General features: G+C 46.5%; 1 protein-coding gene across 5 annotated transcripts in view; it reads left to right on the top strand.

Annotated features, from left to right (window-relative positions):
- LOC125725228 (NACHT, LRR and PYD domains-containing protein 3-like) overlaps positions 1 to 25,358 on the top strand; it is a 43,095-nt gene that overhangs the window by 4,989 nt on the left and 12,748 nt on the right. For 2 of the 5 annotated variants that reach the window (XM_049001988.1, XM_049001987.1), the window contains exons 2-7: positions 2,151 to 2,252; positions 2,781 to 2,894; positions 10,107 to 10,170; positions 10,354 to 10,582; positions 11,506 to 13,225; positions 21,878 to 22,051. In XM_049001988.1, the coding sequence (XP_048857945.1) occupies positions 2,191 to 2,252; positions 2,781 to 2,894; positions 10,107 to 10,170; positions 10,354 to 10,582; positions 11,506 to 13,225; positions 21,878 to 22,051 (2,363 nt within the window). In that variant the 5' untranslated portion in view covers positions 2,151 to 2,190. Of the gene's footprint in view, positions 1 to 1,389; positions 1,652 to 2,150; positions 2,253 to 2,780; positions 2,895 to 10,106; positions 10,171 to 10,353; positions 10,583 to 11,505; positions 13,226 to 21,877; positions 22,052 to 25,358 lie in introns of those variants that run through there. The other 3 variants (XM_049001990.1, XM_049001991.1, XM_049001992.1) reach the window with 3 other exon arrangements.

Raw genomic sequence — 25,358 nt, 5'->3', positions numbered from 1 at the left:
CTGGAGGTGCAGTCATTGCTGTAGAGGGAGAAGAGCAGTGGGGAGAGGACACATCCTTCAGGGGCACCGATACTGAGGGACCGTGTTTCAGAAGTGACCCCCCCAGCCTTACTTGCTGCTTCCTGTCTGTCAGGAAGCTGGTGATCCACTGGCAGGTAGCTGGTGACACACTGAGCTGGGAGAGTTTGGAGGAGAGGAGATTAGGCACAATGGTGTCAAAAGCCGAACTAAAGTCCACAAACAGGATCCTGGCATAAGTTCCTGGACGGTTGAGATGTTGCAATATATAATGCAGCCCCATATTCACTGCATCATCCACCGACCTGTCCTGTAATGTCCTTCAGATGGGCTAAAACCAGACGTTCAAAGGATTTCATGACCACAGTCGTCAAGGCGACAGGTCTGTAGTCATTCAGTCCTGTGATGGTGGGTTTCTTGGGGACCAGGATAATGGTGGAGCGTTTGAAGCAGGAGGGAACTTCACACAGCTCCAGGGATCTATTGACGATGCGGGTGAAGATGGGAGCCAGCTGATCAGCACAGGTTCTGAGGCAGGAGGGGGAGACACCGTCTGGTCCGGGGGCTTCTTGGATTCCTGTTTCTGGAACAGCCGGCTCACATCCGCTTCATGTATTCTGAGTTCCAGGGGGGAGGGTAGGGGGGTGATAGGTGTGATGGAGGTCATTGTTTTTGTACTGTACTGTGTAGATGTACTTTGTTTAAGTACATCTGCCCTCCCCTGGTCTGCTGGAATATCACTGCTGTATACATGCACCCACTGCAGTCATCTCTCAATGCAGAGGAGCAGCGGCTCTACTCTGAGTCCCCTCCGAATGACTGAGCTCCTCACCATATCTCTAAGGGAGAGCCCAGCCACCCTGCGGAGAAGCAGCAGCTCTACTCTGAGTCCCTCCTGAATGACCGAGCTCCTCACCCTGTCTCTAAGGGAGAGCCCAGCCATCCTGCAGAGGAAATCCATTTCAGCCACTTGTATTCGCGACCTCGTTCTTTCAGTCACTACCCATAGCTCATGACCACAGGTGAGGGTAGGAAAGTGAATTGACTGGTAAATCGAGAGCTACGCCTTTTGGTTCAACTCCTTCACTATGACGGACCGATGCAGTGCCCGCATCACTGCTAACTCTGCACTGATCTGCCTGTCGATCTCCCACTCCATCCTTCCCACACTCATGAACAAGCCCCCGAAATACTTAATCTCCTCCACTTGGAGAAGTACCTCCTCCGCGACCCAGAGAGCACTCCACCCTTTTCCGGCTGAGGACCATGGTCTCGGATTTAGAGGTGCTGAGCCTCATCCCAGCCGCTTCACACTTGGCTGCGAACTGCTCCAGTGAGAGCCGAAGGTCAGAGTTCAGTGAAGCCAACTGAACCACATCATCTGCAAAAAGCAGAGACCCAATCCTGAGGTCACCAAACCCTCAGTGCCCTGGCTGTGCCTAGAAATTCCATCCATAAAAGTCTAGTCAGAACCTTGCAACCTCACACACCAGCTCAGGCTTCTTCTCCACCAGAGAGGTGATATTCCATCTCCCTAGAGCCAACTTCTGCAGCTGAGGATCCAAGCGAAGGTCCCTGCCTTCGGCCACTGCCCAACTCACACTGCACCTGACCCCTTTGGCCCCTCCTACAGGTGATGAGCCCACTGGAGGGGGAGCCTACGTGCCTTCTTCAGGCTTAGCCCGACCAGGCCCCATGGGTACAGGCCTGGCTGTGGGGGGGAAGGGAGGGCCCAGTGACCCACATCCGGGGGAGGGAAAATGTAAATCTATGTTTTACTCATCATAAGGGGTCTAATGAGCCGCAGTTCGTCTGGTTCCTCACCCAGGACCTGTTTGCCATGGGTGACCCTACCAGAGGCATAAAGCCCCGGGCAGCTTAGCTCCTGGGATCACTGGAACACGAAACCCCTCCACCACCATAAGGTGTCATCTCCAGGAGAGGATGTTGATACATATAATTATTTATAAAAAATGTGGCATTGAAAGTTTGCATTAAACCTCTTTACTATGTGTAATTCTACACATGGAACATAACAGAATGGAGACACAATTCATCAGTTTGATGTAAAAATGCTGAGTCCTCGATATTGTGTATTTATCTATGTATCTACTTACCCTTCATGTTCACAGAGGCCCCAGCAGGAATCATCTGGTCTGGATCAGCATAGAAATGGACGGATCTGCTTCTGAAATGCGCCCCCCTGTGGGGTGTAACAGAAAGAGCCCTGAGAGGTAACAGTGTTACAGCCCACTAGCTTGCATGTCTCTCTGGGTCTATAGTCAGGCCATAACATAAAAGTAAACTGGGCTCCTAGCTAGGGCTGGTCAGTGGGCAGCACTTTAATATGTGTAGCTTAATAAAAAGACCTCGCCATCTTCTGTCTTCACCGTCTTCTTCCACAATCAGCCAGTTCTTTTATACTAGAGGCGAGCAACAGACCATCCCTCCTACCAAAATGACCACATAACAGAACTAAACAAACAAACAAAAACATATATAAACAGGTAAAAAGGAACATCAGTCAAGTCTAGTTGTGGAGGTTTTTAACGGTCATACTAAAAGTTTCATATAATATCTAAATTTTAGGTGAGACAATTTCCTTAAAAGCTGACTGTAAATAAGTCTGTTTACATCAAGAGCTTCACAGCATATCAAAGTACATGAAGGCAGAGCAGAAGGCTAAACAGCAGTGTGATGTCGTCCCCATTGTATGAATTATATTTATACCATGAGGGTTTGTTTCCTCTCGCTGCCCACAGTGTCCTGGTGAAGAGAGCAGACTCCCCTGTACCCAGCTGCGTTTCCCTGAAGAGTGACGCATCAATGCATGAACCACTCAAATTCAGAGAGGGACCTTTTCATATAGATCAAAGGTAAGTGTGCATTTAAACAAACACTGTTAATGACAATCAGACTCTCAGTCAAATGGCACAGAGACACATACAAGCTATATGGAAATAACATATTTATAATGAACGCACCAATTTTCTATATAAATAACATCCGAGGTAAATGGATGAGGATTACTGTAAAACCTGACTTTCTGCGAGCTCGAATTGGAAGTTATTTAATTGCAAAGTGGATTTTAAATTTCAGTCCTCAGCACAGAGTTGGAAAAAAATGGCTTGCGTGTTTCCCCCCTGCATGTCCATTAAAGAATGACTCAACAATAGATTGTCAACATGCGAGATGGATGCTTGTTTTAATAAATAATTTCACTCTCATGAATTCATTAGATTATGCTCAGACTAAGGCTTTAGTTTAACATGTTTAATGGAACAATGTGGCTTAATAATGAGGCAGTATCATCAGACAAAAAAGAGAAAGACTACTGGTTTGTTTGCCAAAGGTGACAATTAAATTTTGCTGATTCAGTGCAAATATAATTAAAGATTTTTAGAAGTAAATGAAATTTCTGTAGGATAACAAGTTTAAAAAGTACACAGTACACACAGAAAAAATCCTGAAAATTCCATACAGTATAGTTCAATCAATAAATATATATATTTTTTTAAATAGTTAAAAATGGGACGTTAAGGCTGGCTGTGGGGGCTGCACATCGACAGCAGGCATTGTGGTGTCTAACGGCAGCAGGCAGGAAAGATCCCCAGTAGCGCTTCTTAGCTCACGGTGGGGGAATGAGCCGGTGGCTGAAGGTGCCCCAAGATAGCGCCCCCTGGAGCCTCGGCTGGGTTATGGACCGGGACAGTGGGGCCAGTGCCCTGGGGCCTCAGGACATTAGAAGCTGTGAGTGGCAACATTTATAGTGCAAACCATGAAATGCGCCCCCCTGTGGGGTGTAAGAGAAAGAGCCCTGAGAGGTAACAGTGTTACAGCCCACTAGCATGCATGTCTCTCTGGGTCTATAGTCAGGCCATAGGGCACTTGGCACACACCTGCCGCCTGGGGTAGTTGGTATACGCCGGCTGCCTGGGGTAGTTGGTACATGCCAGCCGCCTGGGACACTTGGCACACGCTGGCCGCCTGGGGTAGTTGGTATACGCCGGCTGCCTGGGGTAGTTGGTACATGCCAGCCACCTAGGGCACTTGGCGCGGTTTTTTGAAACTCTTGCTGGATGTGTTGTCATAGCAGCACATCCAAATCCTCAGACCTGCTCAGAGCAGGTTTGTTCTGTGTAAACTAGGATTAGCTCACAGACTTAATGGTGTCCGTGCATGGAAATCCGTTCAGTCATGGCCTCACCATTCATATACGTAAAATCAACAAACACATACATACACACACAAACTCATACATACAAACATATATATATATGAATGAAATGTTGTGTTTGTACTTCACTTTAACTTGTTCCTATGTCCTGCATGATTGTGCTTCTATTTTATCTGTAATTTTGATAATAAAATAATAATGAAACATTGGAACCATAATACTACATTCAAGTGATAAATATAATAACTAAAATCTACTTACACATTTAATTTGTCGGACACTTTTTGCCAGCCGTCTTTTCTGGTTTGCGTCGCTTTTGATGCGTTTCCTTTAGTAGATACTAAATCTTTGAATTCGTCATACCCTCTAATAAAAGGTCCTGCTCGGATTGCGTGAAAAATTGCGCCCTGTTTTTCGACGTTTTGCGGAAGCCAATGATCTCGTCCGACGAAACAATCTTTTGGGAATCTGTTCCCACACGTCGGACGTTCTTTGAGACACCGTTTAACTAAGCGAGACAGTTAACCTGGTCCGGACCAAACTTGTTCACTCACCTAAGTTACCATGGCAGCTCAGCAGGGATTAATTTAAGACACGTTGATGGAACGGAATTCCCACTTAAATGAGCCAGACTTGTCAAAATAAGTCATACTTTCCCCCCAGCAGGCGTGACCAACAGCATTACTGCCGCGGAGGGCGACCCAGAGCGTTACGGCCGCGGAGGGCGACCCAGAGCGTTACGGACGCGGAGGGCGACCCAGAGCGTTACGGACGCGGAGGGCGACCCAGAGCGTTGCGGCCGCGGAGGGCGACCCAGAGCGTTACGGCCGCGGAGGGCGACCCAGAGCGTTACGGCCGCGGAGGGCGACCCAGAGTGTTCCGACTGAGGCTGTGCTGCTGCTCACTAGCATCCGATCCGATTAAGCGGATGGAGGGGGCCGCAAGAGTCGGAATTCTGACCTGGAGGTAGCCATCGAGCTCCTAAAGCGCGCAGCCCTGCCAGGCCCTGTCAGCTCTCAGGCTGCCTGCCCTGCATGCGCAGCCGGGCCAGTTATGCGGCTGCAGATAAGAGGTCAGGTGTGTTCCTCTGCCAGACTCTGCCCCCCCAGGCCCTGTCAGCTCTCAGGCTGCCTGCCCTGCATGCGCAGCCGGGCCAGTTATGCGGCTGCAGATAAGAGGTCAGGTGTGTTCCTCTGCCAGACTCTGCCCCGCCAGGTCAGGAGGAAGTCTAACTGCCCCCCCTTCCTTTGCTCCTCCCCAATGGGCCTCTAGCTGCCCAGATCAGCCCCTGGCAGAGTTACTGCCTGTGTAATAGCTCATCACAGTATGTATGACTTGTGCTGATCTCTCTATAGCACCGGCAGATACCGTGTTTGCCTTGGGTTGCGCCTGTGGTAATGGACACCGGGGGGCGCTATAGCACCGGCAGATACTGTGTTTGCCTTGGGTTGCGCCTGTGGTAATGGACACCGTGGGGCGCTATAGCACCGGCAGATGCTGTGTTTGTCTTGTGTCGCGCCTGTGGTAATGGACACCGGGGGGCGCTATAGCACCGGCAGATACTGTGTTTGTCTTGTGTCGTGCCTGTGGTAATGGATACCGGGGGGCGCTATAGCACCGGCAGATACTGTGTTTGTCTTGGGTTGCGCCTGTGGTAATGGACACCGGGGGGCGCTATAGCGCCGGCAGATACTGTGTTTGTCTTGGGTTGCGCCTGTGGTAACGGACACTGGGGGGCGCTATAGCGCCGGCAGATACTGTGTTTGCCTTGGGTTGCGCCTGTGGTAATGGACACCGGGGGGCGCTATAGCGCCGGCAGATACTGTGTTTGTCTTGGGTTGCGCCTGTGGTAATGGACACCGGGGGGCGCTATAGCACCGGCAGATACTGTGTTTGCCTTGGGTTGCGCCTGTGGTAATGGACACCGGGGGGCGCTATAGCACCGGCAGATACTGTGTTTGTCTTGGGTTGCGCCTGTGGTAATGGACACCGGGGGGCGCTATAGCACCGGCAGATACCGTGTTTGCCTTGGGTTGCGCCTGTGGTAATGGACACCGGGGGGCGCTATAGCACCGGCAGATACTGTGTTTGCCTTGGGTTGCGCCTGTTGTAATGGACACCGTGGGGCGCTATAGCACCGGCAGATGCTGTGTTTGTCTTGTGTCGCGCCTGTGGTAATGGACACCGGGGGGCGCTATAGCACCGGCAGATACTGTGTTTGTCTTGTGTCGTGCCTGTGGTAATGGATACCGGGGGGCGCTATAGCACCGGCAGATACTGTGTTTGCCTTGTGTTGCGCCTGTGGTCATGGACACCGGGGGGCGCTATAGCACCGGCAGATACTGTGTTTGCCTTGGGTCGCGCCTGTGGTAATGGACACCGGGGGGGCGCTATAGCGCCGGCAGATACTGTGTTTGCCTTGTGTTGCGCCTGTGGTAATGGACACCGGGGGGCGCTACAGCACCGGCAGATACTGTGTTTGTCTTGGGTTGCGCCTGTGATAATGAACACCGGGGGGCGCTATAACACCGGCAGATACTGTGTTTGTCTTGGGTTGCGCCTGTGGTAACGGACACTGGGGGGCGCTATAGCGCCGGCAGATACTGTGTTTGTCTTGGGTTGCGCCTGTGGTAATGGACACTGGGGGGCGCTATAGCGCCGGCAGATACTGTGTTTGTCTTGGGTTGCGCCTGTGGTAATGGACACCGGGGGGCGCTATAGCACCGGCAGATACTGTGTTTGCCTTGGGTTGCGCCTGTGGTAATGGACACTGGGGGGCGCTATAGCACCGGCAGATACTGTGTTTGCCTTGGGTTGCGCCTGTGGTAATGGACACCGGGGGGCGCTATAGCACCGGCAGATACTGTGTTTGTCTTGGGTTGCGCCTGTGGTAATGGACACCGGGGGGCGCTATAGCACCGGCAGATACTGTGTTTGTCTTGGGTTGCGCTTGTGGTAATGGACACCAGGGGGCGCTGGGCCCCGACAGCTGGGTGGTGTAAGCTGAGAGGCCTGCCTCCGCTCATACTGCTCACTCCCCTTCTCACCCGCTCTCACGCTTCCCCCTGTCCCTGGTCAGCAAATCCCCATCACATCCTAATGGGATAAGAACGTTCTGAAGGTTTGAGGCAGCATCATCAGGACTTGAGTTCATGGACAGCTGTGTGTGTGTTTTCCCTCACTGCTGCTGGCTGACAGACAAACGATGACCCCTGAAGCGGTTACTATTCTGTAAGACAGTAGGACATACTAGATTGAGTGGCGCACGCTGATGACATCATGCACATTATGTCCACTGGGATGGAGAACAGGTGCAGGATGATGATGCGTAATGTTTCATCATATTTAGGCAGCAGTATCACCCCGGCTAGTGGGGGCCCGGGGACCAGCTGGTACAGAAGCGGGGAGGCAGGGATGCGGGCAACAAGCTGATAGGCGCCCCCCCCCCCGTTTGACGCTCCCTGCTCACCTGCGAGTCCCAGGCCGGTGCGGCTGTGGGCCAGTCGCTCACAGAGCAGGCAGCTCCATTGATAAGCAAAGCAGAGCCTTATTGAGGGGTGGGGTAGCGGGGGAGATTCACTGTTTGCTGGTTGCATAGGAAGCTGTGTGATCACTCTGGGGGGGGGGGGGGGGGGGGATAACCCTGTGGGTGCTGAAGGACAGATTCGGCCCATTAGTCCCGTAGGTGCTGAATTTAACCAACCAGTTACAACCAGTTTAACCAGTTTCTTGACTGAGGATTGTGAATCAAATGCTGGTATTTAGCTCTGCTAAACAAGTGAATCACTGTAAATGTCACTGGGTACAAAGGGCTGCATAGAAAACTGTCCTTCCTGCCTGCTGTGTCTCTATGTGCTGGAGCCTGATGTCACTGGTTCTCTTCTGCTGTCATGAGAGAATCAGGAAGCCGCCCCAGTGAATAAAGCTTAACATGGCAGATACATCTTTCCAAACTACCACCCCAATTCCAAAAATGGTGGGATGTTCTGCAAGTTGTAAATAAAATCATAATGCAGTGATATGGAAATCTGATAAACCTGTATTTTATTCATAACAGAACAGAAAACATATCAAATGTTCAAACTGAGAAAATGCATCATTGTAAGGAAAAATTTTGAATGTCGCAGCAGCAACACATCTCACAAAAGTTGGGACAAGGCCATGTTTACCACTGTGTGGCATCTCCTCTTCTTTTAACAACAGTCTGTAAATGCCTGGGCACTGAGGAGATCAGTTGTTTGAGTTTTGGGAGAGGAATGTTGTCCCATTCTTGTCTGATACAGGATTCTAGTTGCTCAACTGTCCTAGATCTTCTGTGTCATATTTTTCCTTTTATGATGCACCAAATGTTCTCAAAGGCTGAAAGATCTGGACCGCTGGCAGGCCAGTTCAGTATCGGGACCCTTCTTCTACGAATCCATCATGTTGTAATTGATGCAGTGTGTGGTTTGGCATTGTCATGTGGGAAAATGCAAGGTCTTCACTGAAAGAGACGTCGTCTGGATGGGAGCATCTGTTGCTCTAGAACCTGGATATACCTTTCAGCATTGATGGTGCCTTTCCAGATATGCAGGCTGCCCCTGCCATATGTACTAATGCACCCCCACACCATCAGAGATGCTGGCTTTTGAACTGAGTGCTGATAGCACGCTGGGTGGTCCTTCTCCTCTTTAGTCTAGATGACATGGTGTCCCTCGTTTCCAAAGGGAATTTTAAATTTAGATCCGACTGACCACAGAACAGTTTTCCACTCAGCCGCAGTCCATTTTAAATTAGCTTTGGCCCAGAGACGACGTCGGTGATTCTGGATCATGTTCATATACGGCTTCTTCTTTGAATGATAGAGTTTTAACTGGCATCTGTGCATGGCAGCGCGAATTGTGTTCACTGACAATGTTTTTGGGAAATATTCCTGAGCCTATTTAGTGATTCCATTACAGAATCGTGTCTGTTTGTGATGCAGTGCTGCCTAAGGGCCAAAATATCACAGGCATCTAGTCTGGTTTTTCACAGAGATTTCTCCAGATTCTCAGATTCTTTTGATTACATTATATAGATAGATAGATAGATAGATAGATATATAGATAGATAGATAGATAGATAGATAGATAGATAGATAGAAACTTTATTAATCCCTCGGGTAGATTCCTCTGGGAAATTCGGTTTCCAAGAGCACAGCACCGACAGAAATTACACAACGTGAGCAAATGTTATATATATATACACATATATAGATACAAATACAAATAAAATATACAAAAGGGATAAATAGAATAAATAGGAATAAGAAGAATACAAGGGAATTCATTTATGTGCTGTAGATGATGAAATATTCAACCTCTTTGCAGTTTTATACTGAGGAACTTCTTTCTGAAATTGCTCCACTATTTGTCAGTGCAGTATTAGGGGGATTGTGACCCTCTGCCCATCTTTACTTCAGAGAGACACTGCAGCTCTAAGATGCTCTTTTTATACCCAGTCATGTTACTGACCTGTTGCCAATTGACATAATTATTTGCAAATTGTTCCTCCAGCTGTTGGGTTTTTGTACCACTAACTTTTCCAGCCTCCTATTGCCCTGATCCCAACTTTTTTGAGATATGTTGCTGTCATGAAATTCAAAATGAGCCAATATTTTTCATGAAATAACAAAATGTCTCAGTTTAAACGTCTTATATGTTTTCTATACTTTGTTATGAATATAATACAGGTTTATGAGATTTCCATATCATTACATTCTGTTTTTATTTACAATTTGCACAGTGTCCCAACTTTTTGGAATAGGTGTTGTAATATAGCACAATGTTATTCTTTATCTGCAGTAACAGCAATTATAATGGGGAACTTTTTGGTATTTCTGTTACATTTCTGTAGATGAATTGAGGTCTTTTTGTTTCTGCCTAATTCACAGAGACCAAATGGAAGAATGCAGTTCAAATCTACATGATAAATCAGGTTTATCATCCATATTGAAGGTTTGTATTTATTGCTGATATATATTTTCTTGGCTGTTATGGCAATTAGCTTATATTTTATATAGCTGTATAATAAGAAATTCATCATCTTAAAGAAAATATGTTTTAATCTATGATTCACAAGTGAGACTCTGAAAAGGTTTGGTGTAAGTAGCAATAATTAACTCTGACTGTTTATTTTAGTCGCTAGAAGAAAAAGCCATGAAGTTCCTAAAGGAGGAACTGAAGACGTTTGTGAGGCACCTAGATCAGAATTACCCAGAATGCTCTGAGCCTCAGCTGGAGGAGGACAATGACCTGGACTGTGATGGTCAGATGCAGAAGACCAGTGTTAGAGAGGTAGCTCTGAAGATCACACTGTACATCCTGAGGACCATGAAGCAAAATGATCTTGCTGACCTGCTGGAGAAGAGTAAGAGCTTTATAACATTATGTACATGTACAATATTGTGCAAAAGCCTTAGGCAGGCAGAGAAAAGGATGTTTAAATGGTCTTCATGTTGGTGTAGAACTACTATAATATGTATGTCAAACTGTGTTTGCCATTTCAGAACCTCTCCCAAAATCACCCTAATATTTGCAGAAATCGTGCAGTATATCCACTTATTTTTTTACTTGACCACTAACACACCTCATGTGGCTGATCAATATCTTCTTGAGTTTTAAACTAATTCAATTAATTAATGAAGTGAGCTGGTGGTGAAATTTAACAAATACATGGACTGGCTGTGGTGTGTCACGATCGTGTTCGCGGGAAGTGGCGATCGTGCGGGTCGGCAGGTAAGGAGAGGCAGGCAGGCAGTGATCAGGGCTAAACTGGGGTTTATTTACGACGGGACAGGAGCTTGAAACACACACCACACCGAATCCACAATGACGGACAAGGGGAACAGGTCAGACCAGGACTTAAATAGGACAAGACTAAGCAAAGTAATCAGACAACGCTGGAAACAATCAGGGAAGCACACGTGGGTAATCAGGGGGCGTGGCACACACGAGGAGCCGACGAGCCGGGTCATGACATGGTGCCCCTGAGGAGAGGTTTGGGAAATGAAAAGGGGTTTTGTGTTTTTTTTGGTTCTGAGCAGATATACACTTACTACCCAGATAAATGGCTTTAAACATTTCCTTTGGCTGCCTAAGGCTTATTCACGGTCCTGTATGCGGTGTTCCAGTAAAATTTGCATGATAAAACTTTCAGTTTCACATTCACAGTCACAGGGAAATATCTGGATATGTATGTGCAAAAAAGTGTGTTTTTGGAAAATATTCTTCCTCTCATATTGGTCAGGATCACGGTGAGAATTAGTGCATTTTTCTCTCATTTCTTTTCAGGACAGCTCATGCTGCAACATCAACAGGAAATGAAATGTAAACTTAAGAAGCAATTTGAGTGTGTATTTGAAGGGAAAGCTAAGGAAGGACAGCCAACACTTCTCAGTGAGATTTACACAGAACTCTACATAACTGAAGGTGGGACTGGAGCAGTCAATGATGAACATGAAGTGAGACAGATTGAAACAGCATCCAAGAAAAGGCGAACAGAAGATACTACAGTCAAGTACAATGATATATTTAAACCCTTATGTGGGCGTGTGACACCGATCAGAACTGTACTCACGAAAGGGGTGGCAGGTATCGGGAAAACAGTCTCTGTGCAGAAATTCATTCTCGATTGGGCAGAAGGAAAAGCAAACCAGGATGTTCACTTCATATTTGCTCTTCCTTTCCGGAACCTGAATTTGATTAAGGAAGAATACAGTCTGATTGAACTGCTTCACCACTTTGTCCCAGAACTGAAATCATTTCAATCCACTGACCTGTTTAGGTACAAAGTCTTGTTCATCTTTGATGGTCTGGATGAGCGTCGCCTTCCTCTCGATTTTCAGAACAATGAGAGCTGGTTTGATGTAACAAAGAAAACGTCACTGGATGTGCTGTTGACTAACCTTATTAAGGGGAATCTGCTGCCATCCGCTCTCCTCTGGATAACCTCCCGGCCAGCAGCAGCCAATCAGATACCTCCTGAGTGTGTCCACCAGGTGACAGAGATACGAGGGTTCAGTGATGCCCAGAAGGAGGAGTATTTCAAGAAGAGATTTAATGATCAGAGCCTGGCCAGCAGGATTATCACACATGTGAAATCATCAAGGAGCCTCTTCATCATGTGCCACATACCTGTGTTCTGCTGGATTTCAGCCACTGTGCTTAAGAGGCTTTTTAGTGAGACTGACAGGGGAGAAATTCCAAAGACTCTGACTGAAATGTACACACACTTCCTGATCTTTCAGATAAGTTTAAAAAATGACAAGTATATGAAAAACCATGAAACTAAGCTTAAGGAATACAGCAAGGAATTTCTTTTGACACTTGGTAAACTTGCTTTTGACAACCTTGAGAAAGGCAATCTCATATTTTATAAGCAAGATCTTTCAGAGAATGACATTGATGTCACTGAAGCTTCAGTTTACTCTGGAGTGTGCACAGAAGTCTTTAAAGAGGAGTATGGGTTGTACCAGGAGAAGGTGTACTGCTTTGTGCATCTGAGTATCCAGGAATATCTCGCTGCTTTATATGTGTTTCTGTCAAACTCATCAGCTGACCTGCTGAAGACTGCAGTGAATCAGGCATTAGAGAGCAAGAATGGACACTTGGACCTCTACCTCCGCTTCCTCCTGGGCCTCTCAACAGACTCCAGTAAGACTCTGTTACAAAGGCTACTGGGGCCGACAAGAATCAGCTCACATACCATTAAGGAAACAGCCCAATACATCAAGGAGAAAATACAGGAGAATTTATCTCCAGAAAGGACCATCAATCTTTTCCACTGTCTGACTGAACTGGGTGACAATTCTCTAGTAGAGGAAGTACAAAGATACCTGAATTCAGGAAACATTTCAGCAGATGACCTCTCACCTGCACAGTACTCAGCTCTGGCCTTTGTGATGCTGATGTCAGATGAGGAGCTGGATGTGTTTGACCTGAAGAAATACATCAGACGAGATAAACAGCACTGCAGGCTGCTGCCTGTGGTCAAGAACTCCAGGACGGCTCTGTAAGTGACGTGGGGATGGGAAATCATGTCTGGTCTGGTAGTAATACATGAATATTGTTTGAAATGTGTAATATATATTATATATTTCTCCTCATGGATTAATAAGTGGGTTTTATTTTGATAATCACAGCTATAGCTGTTTGTATAGCAGTAGCTAATCTTGACCACAGACTTTATAATGACTGAAGGTAGTGATGTCACTTTTTGTTTGTTACTACGTTTCCATTCCCATCCAGTCTGCCTTCTGATCACAGGCACAGCATCCTAACCTGCTATAGAAACAGTGAGGGCTCTTTATCCACAGGGTGTATCAGTGGTATGTGAGTGTTATTGTCAGCAGGCGTGTTCATGTGATGGAGCCCAGAGCTGGGAGCTTCCGTATGACTGCTGTCTCTGGCTGCTCACTGGCGCCCTCTGCTGGCCTCAGCTGCACCTTGTTGAGGATGTGACGACACATGTAGTCTGGCAGACATAAATAAACATTGTTTAAAATATAAAATGAATATGTATATATGTAATTTATTTCCCGTCTTTTATCAACAAGGTTCCTTTTTAATCTGGTTTATATTAACTGAAGGTAGTGATGTAGTAAAAACAAAAAGACAAGATTTCCACGACCATCCTTTGTGTAACAAATAACCAAAGATACAACATCATACAGAATGGTCCGGTTTTCACTAATAGTGGAAAAACCACTCATATTTGTTTCAGTTCTGGATGCTGTAGGAAGCATTTCTGTAAATACTGGGTGTGGTGTGTGACTCTTTGGGTTCGGACTCTGTGTCCATGAGCGGAAGGTCACTGGTTCAGATCTCCTGGCCGGCAGAGTGATGTCATCGCTGGGTCCTTAAGCTCCAGGGGTGCTGGCCGATCCTGCGCTGCGACCCCCAAACTTCCTCTCACCTGTATATGTGTCTGTGTGTCTCTTGGAGAGCAAGATGGGAGGGGCGAAAAGACAATTTCCCAATGGGGGTGAATGAAGTATCCATCCATCCATCCATCCATTTTCCAAACCGCTTATCCTATTGGGTCGCGGGGGGTCCGGAGCCTATCCCAGAATCAATGGGCACGAGGCAGGGAACAACCCAGAATGGGGGGCCAGCCCATCGCAGGGCACACTCACACACCATCCACTCACACACACACACCTACGGGCAATTCAGCAACTCCAATTAGCCCCAGCATGTTTTTGGACTGTGGGGGGAAACCGGAGTACCCAGAGGAAACCCCACAACGACATGGGGAGAACATGCAAACTCCACACACATGTGACCCAGGCGGAGACACGAACCCGGGTCCCAGAGGTGTGAGGCGACAGTGCTAACCACTGCACCACCATGCCGCCCCTGAATGAAGTATCATTATTCATAAATCATTCAAACAAACATTTTTCTAAAAGCCTATTTCACAGGACTGATAGCTCTCCAATTAGTGTATAGTTGGTTAGGGCTGGGTGATGTTAAAAAATGTGTATGTGTCATTTAGTATAAAAATATCGTAATAAACAATCATTTTGAGTCCTCCCCTTAAACACTGAGTGCAATTTCAGTTCAGTTCAGATTTATTTGTATAGTGTATTTTCACAACATTATATCATCTCAAAGCACTTTACAGCATCCCTGCCCAAAGCCCCCAGTGAGCAAGTCAGAGGGGACAGTGGCAAGGAATAGCTCCCTAGAAAGACGAAAACTTGGGAGGAACCAGACTCAGAGGCGGAGCCCATCCTCCAGGGGGCAGCAGAGGAAGCCCTAATCCTAACCAGATACAAAGGGGGAGCCCATCCTCCAGGGGGCAGCAGAGGAAGCCCTAATCCTAACCAGATACAAAGGGGGAGCCCATCCTCCAGGGGGCAGCAGAGGAAGCCCTAACCCTAACCAGAATGAAAGGGGGAGCCCATCCTCCAGGGGGCAGCAGAGGAAGCCCTAACCCTAACCAGACTCAAAGGGGGAGCCCATCCTCCAGGGGGCAGCAGAGGAAGCCCTAACCCTAACCAGACTCAAAGGGGGAGCCCATCCTCCAGGGGGCAGCAGCAGGCCAGAAGGACGTCACAGGTAGTGGAGACGTCGCAGGCAGCAGGGTAGGCAGAATATCTTGAAAATGTGGGGTCTCCAGGCAGCACAGCCCAGGGGGAGTAGGGGAAATAAAATGTGCAGTTAGCCAAAGTAGGGGAGACTAGAGGCAGTGCAAACAGTTAGGTGAGTGCAGTATGTAAGCTCCGGCAGATATGGCTATGGCAGCATAAGCAGGAGGGAGAGGCAGGTGGGAACGCAGGCATTGGGAGTCCCTGAATGTCAGCACTCCAGTTCCACAAGGGGGTGTGAAGCTAAAGTGACAGACTGACAGTTCAGTTTATCCAAAGCTAATGGCACCGATCCCCACCCAGCTCTACACCTCACACTATAGGTCTGACTGGGAGTGAGCAGTTAGCTAGAGCTAGAACTAGAGTCCCTACAAGCTAAACTATACAGGTGTGATTTTAGTCTAGACTTGAATATTGAAAGTCAGCCTGAATCCCGCACATCCTCTGGAAGACTATTCCACAGCTGAAGAGCTCTATAAGAGAAAGCTCTGCAGCCTGCTATAGCTCTTTCTGCCTTGGGTACTAACAGATATCCTGCTCTTTATGATGGAAGAAAGCCAGGAGGGTTGTATAAGGCCAGCAGGTTACTAAGGTATTCTGGTGCAAGGCCATTCAGTGTTTTATAAATCAATAGCAGTATTTTGTAGTTAATCCGAGACTTAACTGGAAGCCAGTGAAGGGAGCATAGAACAGGGCTAATATAATCACATTTATTAGTGTTTGTAAGAACTCTGGCTGCTGCATTTTGTACCAGCTGAAGTTTATGTGAGGCACCAGATGGGCACCCAGAAAGGAAGGCATTACAGTATCCAGCCTGGAAGTTATAAAGGTGTTAGTGTTTCCGCTTCATGAAAGGAGAGCATCTTCCGAAGCTTGGCTAGGTTCCGTACAGGATAGAACACAGCTTTAGTGATGCTTTTTATATGAACATCGAAACATAAATCTGAATCAACCAGAAGACCAAGATCTCTGACCACTGTGTTAGGTTGGGTAGGAAGACCACCAAGGTTGAGGTTGTCAAACTTATTTTGAGCCACCTTCGGACCAGTTAACAGTACTTCTGTTTTTCTGTCTTTAACATAAAGAAATTATTTGCCATCCATTACCGGATATCTAGTCGACAGTCGTCTAACCGAGAGCTGTGATGCATCATCCGGCGTAACAGATATATATAACTTTGTATCATCAGCAAAACAATGAAACCCAACACCATGATTTCTGATGTGACCAATATATACAGTGTACAGTAGTGGGCCCAGCACTGATCCCTGAGGGACACCATTGTAGGAATATTTAGCTCAGGTAAATTTTAATATCTCCACCAATATGTTTTGAAAATAATTACATTTGAATTAATCATTATTTAATGATGTTTATGAACTAATTGTTATGCCGAATGGTTGGTTCCTCCAAACTCAATTACGAATCCCCGTGAGTCTGTTAATGTGAGACTTACATGGGATTCAATAGTTACCAGTATCGCTTAGTAACCTGGGTTAGAAGGTTCGTCCAGCGAGCTGCATCAGCAGGTAATGTAAACGATCGGTAGTGAAGCTCCCCTCACGGCCGATGAGAGAGTCTCACAATATTTCAGTCGAGTTTGAGGTTTTAGAGCTTAGTAGCCAAATCGCACAGAGGCAGGGACTATTGTGAGCACTCAGTGAACAGAGGCTGAAGTGGTGTAAAACTGGAGTGATTTTCCATCGGTTTGATACCAAACATGCCGTACCAGCCTAGCGGTTCACACCGAATACCATCTGTAATGATTAATTAATGATTACTATATTATGTCATTATGTTATATTACTCACACCAGTCCCTGGTCTAAGTGGTCTAGGTTGCACCTCAATCAGAGGTTGCCCTTTATACAGACATTATATGACATATTCTCATGTCAGCAGCACATCTTACCCTTAGATAGGCGTGGTAGAATACAAAGATCAGATAAGGGCTGCTGAGGAATGTGGAAAAGAAAAGGGGGGGAAGGTTAGTCAGTCAAAGAAAAAGAATCTTTGAAAGTTAGGACACATTACAAACATAACCTGTCTGTATATTGAGACTAGTAGTCATGGGTAAATAAATATACAGATATACTGTACAACAGCCAAACTTAAAAGAAACTTTCTTTAGGGTGTTGGGTGAGTGGTATGTAAGGCAGGATGTATGGGGAGGGGGTTGTGTGACAAGTCGAGGGACCCCTGTCCTTGGGGTCCACTCTGCTGTCTGTAGGTCGTTAAAACTTTGAGCAATAAAAGTTGGAGTGCTGGCCTCCCTTGTTATCTATGTGTGTGGGGTCACAAACCCCCCTTTTGAGGCCTAGGCCAATGTGTGCCTCTCGTACCAGGGTAGGCCTTGTCTCAGGCCACCTGGAATTTAAGCTTTGTGATATGTGCAAGTGTGATCCTACACCAGATTTAAAATGGGTAACCTTAAAAGGGAAATACTGTTCTGCAAAGCAAGCACAGTTTGTGGAAACACGACCATAAAGTCATAAAGCAGGTTAACAGAACTGCTTAGGTTGTTAGAATGAAAGGAAGCTGATTTACTTGTTTGCAGAGTGGAGGGGGTCTTGGCAGAATTAAATAATACCTGCTTTTCTTTCTAGTAGAATAGATTACTGTAATGCCGCTGGCGGAGTGTTAACACGCACCAGTCACAGGGATCACATCTACAAAGGCCCCAGAATGCCGCTGGCAGAGTGTTAACACGCACCAGTCTCAGGGATCACATCTACAACGGGCCCAGAATGCCGCTGGCGGAGTGTTAACACGCACCAGTCACAGGGATCACATCTACAACGGGCCCAGAATGCCGCTGGAGGAGTGTTAACACGCACCAGTCACAGGGATCACATCTACAACGGGCCCAGAATGCCGCTGGCGGAGTGTTAACACGCACCAGTCACAGGGATCACATCTACAACGGGCCCAGAATGCCGCTGGCGGAGTGTTAACACGCACCAGTCGCAGGGATCACATCTACAACGGGCCCAGAATGCCGCTGGCGGAGTGTTAACACGCACCAGTCACAGGGATCACATCTACAACGGGCCCAGAATGCCGCTGGCGGAGTGTTAACACGCACCAGTCACAGGGATCACATCTACAATGGGCCCAGAATGCCGCTGGCGGAGTGTTAACACGCACCAGTCACAGGGATCACATCTACGACGGGCCCAGAATGCCACTGGCGGAGTGTTAACACGCACCAGTCACGGGGATCACATCTACAACGGGCCCAGAATGCTGCTGGCGGAGTGTTAACACGCACCAGTCACAGGGATCACATCTACAACGGGCCCAGAATGCTGCTGGCGGAGTGTTAACACGCACCAGTCACAGGGATCACATCTACGACGGGCCCAGAATGCCGCTGGCGGAGTGTTAACACGCACCAGTCACAGGGATCACATCTACAACGGGCCCAGAATGCTGCTGGCGGAGTGTTAACACGCACCAGTCACAGGGATCACATCTACAACGGGCCCAGAATGCTGCTGGCGGAGTGTTAACACGCACCAGTCACAGGGATCACATCTACAACGGGCCCAGAATGCCGCTGGCGGAGTGTTAACACGCACCAGTCGCAGGGATCACATCTACAACGGGCCCAGAATGCCGCTGGCGGAGTGTTAACACGCACCAGTCACAGGGATCACATCTACAACGGGCCCAGAATGCCGCTGGCGGAGTGTTAACACGCACCAGTCACAGGGATCACATCTACAACGGGCCCAGAATGCCGCTGGCGGAGTGTTAACACGCACCAGTCGCAGGGATCACATCTACAACGGGCCCAGAATGCCGCTGGCGGAGTGTTAACACGCACCAGTCACAGGGATCACATCTACAACGGGCCCAGAATGCCGCTGGCGGAGTGTTAACACGCACCAGTCACAGGGATCACATCTACAACGGGCCCAGAATGCCGCTGGCGGAGTGTTAACACGCACCAGTCGCAGGGATCACATCTACAACGGGCCCAGAATGCCGCTGGCGGAGTGTTAACACGCACCAGTCGCAGGGATCACATCTACAACGGGCCCAGAATGCCGCTGGCGGAGTGTTAACACGCACCAGTCACAGGGATCACATCTACAACGGGCCCAGAATGCCGCTGGCGGAGTGTTAACACGCACCAGTCACAGGGATCACATCTACAACGGGCCCAGAATGCCGCTGGCGGAGTGTTAACACGCACCAGTCACAGGGATCACATCTACAATGGGCCCAGAATGCCGCTGGCGGAGTGTTAACACGCACCAGTCACAGGGATCACATCTACAATGGGCCCAGAATGCCGCTGGCGGAGTGTTAACACGCACCAGTCACAGGGATCACATCTACAATGGGCCCAGAATGCCGCTGGCGGAGTGTTAACACGCACCAGTCACAGGGATCACATCTACAACGGGCCCAGAATGCTGCTGGCGGAGTGTTAACACGCACCAGTCACAGGGATCACATCTACAACGGGCCCAGAATGCCGCTGGCGGAGTGTTAACACGCACCAGTCGCAGGGATCACATCTACAACGGGCCCAGAATGCCGCTGGCGGAGTGTTAACACGCACCAGTCACAGGGATCACATCTACAACGGGCCCAGAATGCCGCTGGCGGAGTGTTAACACGCACCAGTCACAGGGATCACATCTACAACGGGCCCAGAATGCCGCTGGCGGAGTGTTAACACGCACCAGTCACAGGGATCACATCTACAACGGGCCCAGAATGCCGCTGGCGGAGTGTTAACACGCACCAGTCACAGGGATCACATCTACAACGGGCCCAGAATGCCGCTGGCGGAGTGTTAACACGCACCAGTCACAGGGATCACATCTACAACAGGCCCAGACTGCCGCTGGCGGAGTGTTAACACGCACCAGGCACAGGGATCACATCACACCTGCTCTCACATCCCTGCACTGGCTTCCTCTGTCTTCTAGGATTGATTTTAAAGTTCATTTGCTAATTTGTAAATATTTACGTGGATTAGCTCTGTCCTGCCTCAGTAATATGACTGTAAGGTATGTCCCAGGCAGATCAGTCAGATCATCCGGCAGTAATTTACTGATTATTCCTAAAACCCGGCTGGGGAGGGAGGGGGCAGCTTTTAGTCACTATGGGGCCAAACTCTGGAACTCTCTCCCAGAAAACCTGAGAGCTACTGAATGTCTCAGTACTTTCAAAACTAGGCTGAAAACGCATCTATTCACCAACGCATATAATAATCTATGATAATCAGTTTTATTATTTTAAGCTTTTATTAATATCAGTAATTGTGGGGGGGCGGTCGCTTCCCCCAGAAGACATAGGGGCTAGAGGCCCCTTTGAGGAGGGGCCCTTAAAGAGGACATGGGTGGTTAAAGTCCTTTATGATGGTTTTTAATTTTATTTTTTTTAAACATTTTTACTCTATTTTTATTTCTTTTGCGCTTATTGTTATTTATTCTGAGCTTATTTGAATTTCTTTTTCTTCTTTTTAAATGTTTGCAAAATTCTTTATAAACGCTGTGGCTAAAATGCGCTATATAAATAATGATTGATTGATTCAGATAGATAGATGAGAGAGAGTTTACTTTTTACCACCTTTATTAAACAGTTAGCAACCAATGCTAATCACAGCCCTGGCGGGGTCAGGGACACACTTAAAGCCGTGCCTGAGACTAAGATACGAAAAACTGAGTTGGGAAGCTCAAAATTCCCACCAGAAAGCTGCACTTGAATGACTGACATTCTGGCTGCTGACTCAGAGATAGAAGTTTGTGATGTGACAATACTGAACTTACAAGAATGGCGAACGCATGGTTACTGCAAGGGACAATGCTTGTGAAATTCTGTGCAATGTTTCTTTTTAACTGCTTCAGAATCTTAGGCTAAAAAGCTGAACTGAAAGCAAATCATGAATCCTTTTGTTATCTTGCTTTGTATGTAGCCTAAGCGCGTTTCCTCAGCAAAGAGGATAATCGCCGGTTAGTCACTGTCAGATATCGACACCGGCATACTTGTCTGATTACGCTCATTACCGACAATATCGTCATATCACCCAGACGTAATTGGTGATTTGACATGTTCCCAGGTATAACAATACAGGGAGAAAAAGGATTTTACTCATGGGATCAGGAATCCAAGTGCCAGTTGCTGCTGCATTAGCTGCTGGGAAAGTTCACATCTCCTCCTTTCAGTGATACGTGTCGAGTGTAGGGACACCTGGCAGAAAGATGGCTAAGGACTGCACTGGAAGCACTGGTCTGACTGTTATGGGAGGTTCACGTCCATCTTGCTGTTCATGTGTTCCTATATATTCCTGTATATTCTGTGATTTTTGGCTGTAGCTTGTACTTAATGTTTTTACCTCTAGTTTTGAGCAAAGATGCACTGACTCACAATTAGTGATCATATGACTGCAGCAGATTGTCAGGACGCACAGAACACTCTGCAGACTATAATTCATTTTGAAGTGTAAGCTGTGCTGCTAATTATACTGAAAACAAATGCTTATTGTAATGCTTTGTATTTTACTAATGTGTAGGATGTGTATATGTCTGTGTCTTAAAGTGTTTCCTGTTTTAGGCTGAACAGCTGTGATCTCATAGATAAACACTGTGAAGTGCTGTCTTCAGCTCTAAGATCAAACTCGTCTCCTGTGAGAGAGCTGGACCTGAGTGACAATGACCTGCAGGACTCGGGAGTGAAGCTGCTCTCTGCTGGACTGGGGGACTTACACTGCAACCTGGAGATACTGAGGTCAGTCTGACTGGGTATTCCACACTGTAAACTGGGGGTAGTGAGGTGAGTATTACTGGGTATTTCACACTGTACGCTGGAAATACTAAGGTAGAAAATAACTAATGATTTCAAAATAAAGCAGGAGTATCTAAGTCTAGGGGTTGACTTAAAAAATAACATTAGACTTGCTACAGTAAGTGGAATGTCGAAAGTAAGACTGCATTGGATGTTAAGGATGACATTAAAAGTTTCTTCCAATATTTTAGCTGAAATCACTCATCTGCAGGATAGTAACGGCCTTATAATTGAAAATGAAAATTGATATAGTAAATGAGTCTAATGATTATTTTACACGGGTGTTCACAGTAGAGGACATGATTAACTTACCACCATTTAGTACAAATACAGTGTCGTATATAAACAATATACAGTCCCTGCACAATTATTGGCCCCCTTGTAAAGATTTGTAAAAAGGTTAGAAAAAAATCCACCTTTTGGCGAAGCAGCTTCATCTCACACTGAAAAAAAATGAGAAAAATCCAACCTTTCATTGAAATAAATTTATTCAAAGAAAAACAAATCCTTCATCAAGAAATAATTATTTTCAACAAACACACATGAGCCACGATTATTGGCAGCCCTGCTTTTAATACTCTGTACAGCCTCCCTTTGCCAGTATAACAGCACTGAGTCTCCTATAACATTTTATAAGGTTGGAGAATACAGACCAGGGCATCTGAGACCATTCCTCTTTACAGAATCTCTCCAGATCACCCAGGGTCCTCGGCCCTCTCTTGTGCACTCTCCTCTTCAGCTCAGCCCACAGGTTTTCAGTGGGGTTCAGGTCAGGGGACTGAGATGGCCATGGCAGAAGCTTGATTCTGCGGTCAGCTGACCATTTTGGTTAGGACCATGTGCTTAGGATCACCGTCCTGCTGGAAGATCCAATGAAGGCCCAGTTTTTGTTTCCTGGCAGCAGCAGCCAAATTTTGATATAAAATGTCCTGGTATTTCATGGACCCCATAGTGCCATGTACCCTAACGAGGTTTCCAGGGTTTTTGGAGGAAAATCAGCTCCACAACATCACAGAACCTCCACCATATCTTACAGTTGGGATAAGGTTCATTTCATTATAACCATCCTTCTTTTTATGCTAAACTCACCTTGAATGTTTATTGCCCAAAAGCTCCATTTTTGTTTCATCTGATCATTGAATTTCATTCCAGTCAAAGTTGTATAATGTTTTGCAAACTCCTGGCACTAACATTTTAATTAACCGACAGAAAAAGCTTCTTTCTGTCATAACTTTCAAAATGTCTGTTAGCATGAAGGGGGCATCTGATGGTTTTTGGAGACGTGGTAACCCCAAGATTTTTCTTTGTCTGGTAATTGACTAACAGTCATCCTTGGGGACTTTTTGCCTCTCTTACGATCCTCCTCACTGTATGTGGGGGCAAAATAAACTTGGGTCCTCTTTCAGGCAGGTTTCTAACAGTTCCAGTTGATGTCCACTTTTTAATTATTGCCCTAACAGTAGAAATGGGCATTTTAAGGCGAGTAGCTATTTTTTAATACCCATTCCCTGACTTCTGAAGGTCAGCACACTTCTCCCTCATTTGGTCTGTGTGTCTCTTATCTTTCCCATGTTCATGGATGACTAAGGGAATTTGGGCTCTGTGTCTCCTCATGTTTGTACCCCAGTTACTCAGGAAGTCATGGATTACAGCTTGAAGGTTCCTATTCACTTCAATCAACTCAAATATGTATAATTTACATGGGAAACATGCTTCAGTTACATTGTGTTTGTCACGCTACGTAAATTCGGGTAAGGCAGGTGGGCAGGAAGGACCAGGCAGGAAGGCGGTAAACGGGGCAAACGAGGGTTTAATTGGGAATAGGGCAGGACGGAAACGCAGGCAGGGACAAACGGCAGATAACGTCAATGACAGACAACGGGTTAGTGTACAACAGAGACTTAAATACAGGGAACTAATCAGAAAAGAACATGACGCGACTGGGCACAATCAGGGAATCACACGTGGGTAATTAGGGGCGTGGCACACACGAGGAGCGGACGGAGCGGGCGTCACAGTGTTCACTATAATTTGCAGGGCTGCCAATAATCGTGGCTCATGTGTTTTTGTTAAAAATAATTAGTTATTGATGAAGGATTTGATTTTCCTTCAAATAAATTGATTTTAAGTAAAGGTTGGATTTTTCTCATTTTTTCCATGTGAGATGAAGCAACTTCACCAGAAGGTGGATTTTTTCTTACCCCTTGTACAAAGGGCTGCCAATAATTGCAGAGGGCATGTATGTATAACTGAGGCTGATGTGGTACAAAGCCTGGCTAAGCTCAAAATAAATAAATCACAGGGTCCTGGTGGCATCTTACCTATAGTTTTAAAAGAGATGAGGGATATTATTAGCCAGCCTATAACTTTACTGTTTCCGAAATCCTTATTTGCACGTGTGGTACCTTATGATTGGAAGTATGCTAATATAACACCCATATTCAAAAAAGGGGATAGATGTAATCCAGTAAACTATAGGCCAATTACTTTAACTTGCATAACTGGAAAAGTTATGGATACAAATAACCTGGATACAAATAACATTCTGAGGGGTAGCCAACCTGGATTTAGGAGAAGTAGATCCTGTTTAACTAATCTACTTGAGTTCTTTGAGGAAGCAAAAATAGAACTTGGTCACAAAATGTACTTAGATTTGCAGAAGGCCTTTGATGTTGTCCCCCTCAAACAGCTCTTGCTTAAGCTCAAAGCTGCAGGGATTTTAGGAACTGTAGCATCTTGGATTGAAAACTGGTTAACAGACAGGAAGCAGCAGGTAGTTATTAGAGGCACAATGTCACAGTGGGCCTACGTTCATAGTGGGGTACCGCAGGGTTCAATTTTAGGACCACTATTGTTCCTATTTTACATTAATGATATTGACACCAATACATACAGTAAACTAGTTAAATTTGCAGACGACACCAAGGTGGAGGACGTAGCAAATACTGATCTAGCAGCGGAGAGGCTACAACGGGATCTTGATTTAATTAGCGACTGGGCTGATACCTGGCAGATCAAATTTAATGTAGATAAATGTAAGGTAATCCATGCAGGGAGCAGAAATATAAAGTACAGATTTTTTATGGGTTCCTCTGAAATAAAGGTAGCTGATTATGAGAAAGACCTCTGTGTGTATGTTGATGCTTCCATGTTCCACTCTCGCCAGTGTGGGGAAGCAATTAAAAAGGCCAATAGGATGTTGGGTTACATCTCTAGGTGTGTGGAGTTTAATTTAAATGAGGTGATGCTA

Source organism: Brienomyrus brachyistius, unplaced genomic scaffold, assembly GCF_023856365.1.
Source record: "Brienomyrus brachyistius isolate T26 unplaced genomic scaffold, BBRACH_0.4 scaffold63, whole genome shotgun sequence".
Taxonomy (NCBI): domain Eukaryota; kingdom Metazoa; phylum Chordata; class Actinopteri; order Osteoglossiformes; family Mormyridae; genus Brienomyrus; species Brienomyrus brachyistius.
Note: the sequence above shows the minus strand (reverse complement) of the source record. Positions and strands in the feature narration are given on the sequence as shown.